At 35.3% G+C, this 7,486-nt stretch overlaps 1 protein-coding gene and 1 long non-coding RNA gene across 3 annotated transcripts; both read right to left on the bottom strand.

Moving 5' to 3' along the window:
* Positions 1 to 313: 313 nt before the first annotated feature.
* Positions 314 to 1,188, bottom strand: LOC112778968 (uncharacterized). Of its 2 annotated transcripts, none has more exons than XR_011877631.1 (4): positions 1,091 to 1,188; positions 630 to 1,005; positions 447 to 511; positions 314 to 367 (listed from the first exon to the last, which is right to left on the bottom strand). It is a non-coding gene; the product is annotated as an uncharacterized lncRNA (long non-coding RNA). The 2 variants fall into 2 exon arrangements; XR_011877630.1 differs by having other exon boundaries at positions 316 to 367; positions 454 to 511.
* Positions 1,189 to 1,424: 236 nt separating this feature from the next.
* On the bottom strand, positions 1,425 to 3,950 carry LOC112776486 (uncharacterized). Its single transcript, XM_072227129.1, has 5 exons — positions 3,447 to 3,950; positions 3,248 to 3,352; positions 2,753 to 2,905; positions 2,193 to 2,289; positions 1,425 to 2,101 (listed from the first exon to the last, which is right to left on the bottom strand). The coding sequence occupies exons 1-5, from the start codon at positions 3,852 to 3,854 to the stop codon at positions 1,947 to 1,949; spliced, it is 918 nt and encodes a 305-aa protein (XP_072083230.1). The 5' UTR covers positions 3,855 to 3,950; the 3' UTR covers positions 1,425 to 1,946.
* Between the last annotated feature and the right edge of the window lie 3,536 nt (positions 3,951 to 7,486).

The following is a 7,486-nucleotide window of genomic DNA, read 5'->3' as shown; positions in this document are numbered from 1 at the left end:
AAAATTCTTTGTAATAATTGCAAAGATGTTTACATATTGTAAACAAATTAGTATCTAAGTTGCATTTCTGAATATTACAAAGTAAATCAAATACAAACTACATAAGCAGTTTGCAAACATATATATATATATATATATATATATATATATATATATATATATATATATATATATATATATATATAACATTAGATGTTGCTCTATCAGATTGAAATCTAGTTATAAATATTGCAAAATGAAGCATAGCCATAAAGTATGTATAAACTTTTCCAATTAGATCAAGTACATCTTGATTATCCACAAATTCTAAGTAGTTCCAGTCAATCCCTTCTTTTGTATATCTCTCTTGTTCCATCTTAAACACATGCTGCAGGACATTATCCATGTTGGAATGCATGTTATGAGAAAAAGTGATAGTTGAAGTTGTCAAATATCTAAAAACTAACCTCATACCTGGTTGAAATGTTGCTGCAGCTTTTCATTTGTGAAATTAATACAAAACTGCTCAAAACTGTAAAGAGGGAAATTAGATATCAACTCAGATTTATGCTACTCTCAAGAGGAACAATGATATGTGTGTGCGCGCGCGCACACGCATGTGTTTGAGTGAATAATATGATTATGTTCACCTGTTATTCTTAAAGCTTTCAAAGCCATATATGTCAAGAACACCAATGAGACATTTTGACTCTGGGTCTTGCCCAATTGAGACATTGATTTTTTGGACTAACCTGCACATAACAATAGAACAGATAAAAAATTATTCAGATTCAAATAACATAAGTGCAATAAACATAGGATAGGACACATTTTTCATATTTTAAATTCATAATTTTACACTTGACATTAACATAGTACCAGTCAAATAAACAAGAATATAGTGTTTTGGCTAAACCATCCCTGCTAACCGTTGCACCAAGAGGATCAAGACTTCTTTTAATAACTTCCTCTGGGGTAATCATCACACGCTTACAAAGTGCATCTTCCAAAGCACTAGGATCGCACCTGAAATAAGAAATAATTTAAAAGATATGTAACATTAACAAAAAGAAAGCTATTGCAAATGATAACAATAGAAATTTTGTCACACATGAGAAGTTCTGCGGTTATTTGGAGATGCAACTTGGACTCTTCATTTTCTAGAACTGATGAATCAGTTTCTTCCTCTGATTTTGCAAAGTTAATGTTTCCAAGATGAGGAATAGCAGCTATAACTATGAAGATTGCTTCCTGAGAGGAAGGAGAAAAGTATTCATTACCATTTTACTTGAAAGATTTGCTACCATGGGCAGATAATAGAAATATTAGCATAACTAAAAAAGTGCAATACCATTTCAACAACCCAGTTGATATAGGAGAATATAAAACAGCAGGTATGTGCACAATAAACAAGCCAATAAACAGCAGTACGATATTACAAGCATAATAATTAGCAAGCTTATGTAGTGCTCACATCATTATTGTCAACCAAAACCATAACAATTCCTCTTCAAATCTCTCATGTTTACTAGAATTCCAAGGTCAAACAAATTGTCATATAATTGCCATATATAGATAGAGGTGAGCAGAAACAACTCTTTAATTTGAAACAATATTAATAACAACCAATAATATATAAAGTTTCTTTTAAAGAGATGGGATTCAAGGCTTCCAGAGGCTTGAACTCATAAAAAAATAGTCTCTTATCACCTGGATACCCTGAGCCAAATCTGAATCAAAATAACCTGAAAGCATAATCTGAACCAAGAAGATATATAATGCATAATGCTGTTAATCTAGCAGCAAGAAAAACTTTTCCAAAAAAATTTCCTTTCCCTTTTGGGTCAGCATAATCCAAGCCTAAAAGACAGAAAAACATAAACAGGAGAAATTAAATTGAAGAGGCCACATCTATGATAAGCTAAGCAAATCCAATGGCATGAAATAAACTACAGAAAGTTTTAGGACTAATGAATCTTCAAACACCTTATGATTGGGAGGTCCAAGAAATTGGGAAGTCCAAGGGCAAGTATGGAAGAACATGCTGGTGACAACTCTGAAGGCTTTAAGACCACTGTGTTTCCAGCTGCTACTGCTCCTATTAGTGGCTCCAAGGATAAACCTGTCATTAATTAAATTGTAACTCCCTCTATTAATTTGCTATACAAATACTTGATCAACATAAGGAAAATGGTTCAAAAAGCATGACTCACCAAAGGGGAAATTCCAAGATGAAATAATGAGGACTAGGCCCAGAGGTTCAGGAACAATTTCTGCACTACTAAGCAGTGCTATTTGTGGCAATTTAGCCTATCAAAAAAACAAATTTGAATCCATTAGGCTTGAATGCTTATCTTTGAAATTTAAAAAAAAATGGAATTAGGAAAATTGGCACTGATCTCACCTTTTTGCCTGATATCCAATATTTTAAGTTACTCAATGCAAAATTCAAGGACTTCATCAAAGTTTCTATCTACTTAAAAGGGCCAATTCGTTAATTAGCAATTAGAATTGAAAAATAGTTTTCTTTTTTTTTTTAATGTTACTATTATTACTACTCAATGCATGCATAATGCATGAATTTAAAAGAAAACTTAAATTAGGAAGGAACTATATTGATTAAAGATTAAACTAATAGAAAGGCAATAATAATAATGTCAAATATTTTCATTAAACTTAGAAGTGGTAAATAGTATATATGATGACACACTTTTTTGAACAGAAACAAACCATTTTCAAGTGTAATTATAAGCAAATTAAATAAAGGCATAACCTCATCTTTAAAAGCTTCAACTTGATGCTTTCCTAAGTCGAGCATTAAGGCCTTCAAAATATCTTCTTCTTTTTCAATGAGGAAACGACGCAACCCTTTGAGTTGTGATTCTCTCCATGACACTTTCTTTGTCTCTCCACTCCCATAATACTCCTTCATATCATTCATAAAATATTGCATTAAGCATAATAATGAATAAACCAAGCATAATCAATCTTTTGATAAACTCATAACCACACCATCAATGGTACCCTTCAACATATACTAATTTCAAATAAAATAGAACAATCAAACTAAAACTTCGAAAGAGAAAGAATCACGCAACTGCTTATTAAATCCATGAAAATAAAAGGTTGAGCTCCTCCGCTTTTCACTGAGGAAAACTATCAAACAGTTTGTGTGCATATTCCATAAAAACAACAAAATGCACAAGATAACAAGTTTATGCTATATCTAAGATTCTGGGAACAGAAAACAGAGTCAAGGATATGGTACCGTGAGCAGGTGGGAACTGCGCGGAGGATGATGGCAGCTACAAACTGCGTAGACGGCGATTGCGACTGTGACTGCGGGGAAGACCATGACTACGCGAAGTGAGATCTGCAACACACAAGACAACAATGGATCAATGTCGGCAAGAAAGGGCAAGAGAGAGGAAAGGAGGGCAGAGGATACAGGGGGATGAAGAGCTCACCTGGGTGCAGAGCAGGACGGTGCGAGAACAGACCTCCTCCTTCTCCCCTGGGTTCATCGTCTTCTGCTTCTCCTTCCCTTTTCGTCGTTCTTCTCCTTCGTGAGCGCGCGCTCTCCCTCTCTTCGCGAACACACTCTCTCTCTCTTCGGCTTCAATGGCGACGACGGCAAGCTTAGTGGTGGCGGCGGTGGCAAGACGCGACGGTGTAGACCCGCAATAAGGACGACGACGGCGCTGGCTTCGCGGTGAGCTGATGCGGTCTCCCTCTCTCTTCGCAGTTCTTTCTCTTGCGGTTCTGGCTTTCTGACGGCACGGCAACGCGACGGTGGCGGCGAACTCAGCAGCGCCGGCCCGGCTCCTTCCTCCCTTTCCTCTCCTTCTCCGTTTCTCCCTCTCTTCTCTTAACATTTCTTTCTTTCTTTTTTTATTTGTTGAAGCTGCTGAGTGCTGAGTGTTGTGTTTTTAGGAAAGGGGAATTAAAATATCACCCAAAAAAATTAGGTTAGCAGCGTTTTTTTTAAATTTGTGGCAAAATCAAATCAAATAGCTGCTCTTTCTCTGTTTACTATTAAAACTGCTGGAAATCCATCAGATAGCGACTATTATCAAAACAGCTGCTAATTGTGTGCCGCTATCTTTCGCTTTTGTGGTAGCGTAATAGCATAATATTATATTACAAAATTTAATATTATATGTATATTTATACATAACGATAATAATAATATATATATATACACACACGTAACCTAATGCATAATGATAATAATAATATATATGTAACCTAATGCAAAGTATAAACCACCTTTTATTTTCTATGCTTTATAGTTAATAATAGTAATAATAATACTAGCAATAATAATGATCATGTAATAATAATAATAATAATAGTAATGCAATGAATATAATATATATAAACTTATAATACAATTTAATACTTACGGTAATTATATACAATAGTAATAATAATAATAATAATAATAATAATAATAATAATAATAATAATAATAATAATATGGATTTGATTAAATTTAAATTATTATAAAATTAGTTCAATTACTGATAATAAAAATAATTTTTTTTAAAAATAAGGAATTCTAATTTTATAAAATAAATTATAACTTATTTATATTTATATTTTTAAAATTGAGGGTTGCTACAATAAATTTCTCTCATTAAGAATAATATTGGAACTTAAATTTAGACGCCAATTGACATTATAGATTGTGTAGATACCTAAAGGATATTAGAAGAGTATGATAAAGGAAAAATTATTCTGTGTAAATTTATTTTTTAAAAAATTGTCCCAATTGAACTATTTTATTTTTATTCTTTAAAAATATATCCAAATAAAAGAAATCTGCAACAATAGTTTACATTCAATAATTTTTTTTTAATGAAATTACTATGAAAAATGGGTAGAAATTTTTTTATTTAACTAATGGAAGAATTTTTTTAATAATAAACCTTTATTTAGGAGCAATATTGGAACTTAAATTTAGACACTAATTATCTTTATATATATTGTGTAAATACCAAGAGTACATTAAAATAATATGATAATAATAATAATTTAAAAAAATTATTCTTTGTACATTTATTTAAAAATAATGTCCTATTTAAATTATTTTATTTTTATTCTTTAAAATTCTGCAACAATGATTTACATCCAATAGAAAGTCTTTGTAACAGCCTAGACCACCCGCTAGTACGATATTGTCCGCTTTGGCACACAAGGCCTCACGGTTTTGCCTTTAACGATAGGGATGATAGCCAAAACCCCCCACACTCACTCGTTAAAACACGTCATGCTAGGGAGAGGTATCCACACCCTTATAAGGCATGCTTCGTTCCCTTCCCCAACCGATGTGAGACCTTACAAGAACCATACAATTTTTTTCAACTAGTGCATTAACTTACCCATTTTCACATGGAAGCTGCTATCTTGTCAAAAAATCTAGAATCATCACCGAAGTGAGGACCCAGCCCCACATAACTAACGGTGGAAATCTCCCTGAAGGAATCCAAGTTCCTCTTTTGCAACACAGTTTTCTATTAAAAAAGCACTATTTAGGTTCAGATCTCAAATCATTATCGATAAGAATCCGCAAATTCGTGCATACCAAAATTTCTAGAGAAATACAATAAAAGTCATCCTTAAACCGCAACGATTCTGAGTCATTAAAGGTTGAACGCATCCACTGAACGATCTGCATAAAAAATTTAAATTGCATTAGAGTCATCTGTTTTAGCCACGATATATATTAAGAAACATATTCATTCTATCAATGTGTTAGTATGTTATACTTACATTGCTGGTGACCCAGTGCCGGAGCAACAGTGAGCAGATGTCTTCTCGGATCAATGATAGATGCTGTGTTCCTTCATAGGACGCCACAACCTGACTTTGCTCCAACGATCCATTGGCCGCCCATCGTCGCAATTGCTCCTCATCATCCTCGTCCAGCTTTCGCCCTTTTAGAAGTGGATGCACCTTTATAGGAGTACATTGGGTATACTTTTGTTCCGTCCGAGTATTGCACGGTGAGATTTCCTTGCTTGGTGGGCTAGGAGTCATGCAAGACGGAGTGGTTGGCATCACGGTCTGTAGTGGCCTCGTGTTCTGCAGTTGCTCAAGGTATTGCCATATTCGTTCACTTTCGGGGTCTCGGTTCGACAGAAAATTGGGATTACTGCAAGAAACTCAACCGATGTTAGAGAAATGGCAGTTGTATACGGATACAATCCCTAATTCACTAACAAGCAAAATAGACCACAAAATGAAATAGTTTTGATTAGGAGACTTGCCCGTCGAACTCCCATTCTTCATGTTGCACTAGCACAACGGAGAGTGTTCCTACATCGGGAACTATAGAGACAGGTGTTTCATGGGTTCCCTTATCCTGATTAAGGTTGCCTTCTATTGGTTCGGCACTTGGTTTTTGTTGGTCAACTCCCTGGTTATAGAGTCGGCACATCCGCTTGGCAAGAGGCTCATTCTCCTCATCATCATCTGTGCTAATTGGGAGATCCTTTTTCTCAAGATTTTTTTGGGGTGGACCTACGTGATCGGTCCTTTTTAGCCTCCTCCTTTTTTTGCACAACTCCTCTGCTAGGCTGTTTTACGTATAACGAACATGTTGTGTAAAGAAACATCCAAGTACATTCAAATGAACCTAATAAACTTAAGCAAAGCTAGTCGATGATTTAAACCGTAGACAACAGTAATCGTATACTCACTCTTGGGCTAGTTTTTTATTGTTCGGCGTGCCGTGAAGTTCTCCTTGTTGGAGGTGGAGATGTTGTGCGTCCCCTTGGTCGTCTTTCCTTTGATACCTGCTTACTCTCTCCACCGACTGACCTCCCCTATTTGAAGCAATAGCATGAACCAAATTAACAATGGTGAAGTAAGCTTGCTAACACGCTGAAGTCTTAAAACGTGTTTACCCTTGGCGGCACCGAATCCTTTTTCCCACGATTCTGTGGTTCTTTTTTCCCCGGTTTCCTCCTCGTAGCTTGTGGTGACCGGCCCTTTATGTCTTCACCTCCCCCATGTCTAGTCAAAAGGCGCCCCTGAATTAAGAAACGAAGAGAATCAATGATCTTAATCAAACCTCAAAGCACCACCAAACCACAAACCAGAAATAGAAAAATAAAAAAAATAAAATCTCAAACACACGGGATCTGCGACATCTGCCTAGCACAACTGACAAAAAAAAGTAAACATAAAAAACATCTTGAGTGGTCTGATAGGAAGCTCTGACTTACATAACAGCATAAATTAACCGATTACAAGAGAGAAATGAGTGCCTCGGATAGAATATATTGTGCCTTCTTTTCAAGTCTCTCTGAGGTCCACCCATCGAGCCGTGTCTCATGCTCAAGACAGTTGTCGAGCACACCGTATTGCAACCGCTAAAAATAGAGTATCTACATAGAGGATGGGCACAATTTAAGTTATACATGACGGAAAACCACGTTGAATATATTCTTAAGTTGAACAGTTAGCATCAGATATGGTTCAAGATTGTATAAGGCTCGCA

This window comes from Arachis hypogaea, chromosome 19 (genome assembly GCF_003086295.3).
Source record: "Arachis hypogaea cultivar Tifrunner chromosome 19, arahy.Tifrunner.gnm2.J5K5, whole genome shotgun sequence".
Classification (NCBI taxonomy): domain Eukaryota; kingdom Viridiplantae; phylum Streptophyta; class Magnoliopsida; order Fabales; family Fabaceae; genus Arachis; species Arachis hypogaea.
The sequence above is the reverse complement of the archived record's forward strand: the minus strand, read 5'-3'. Positions and strand labels throughout refer to the sequence as shown.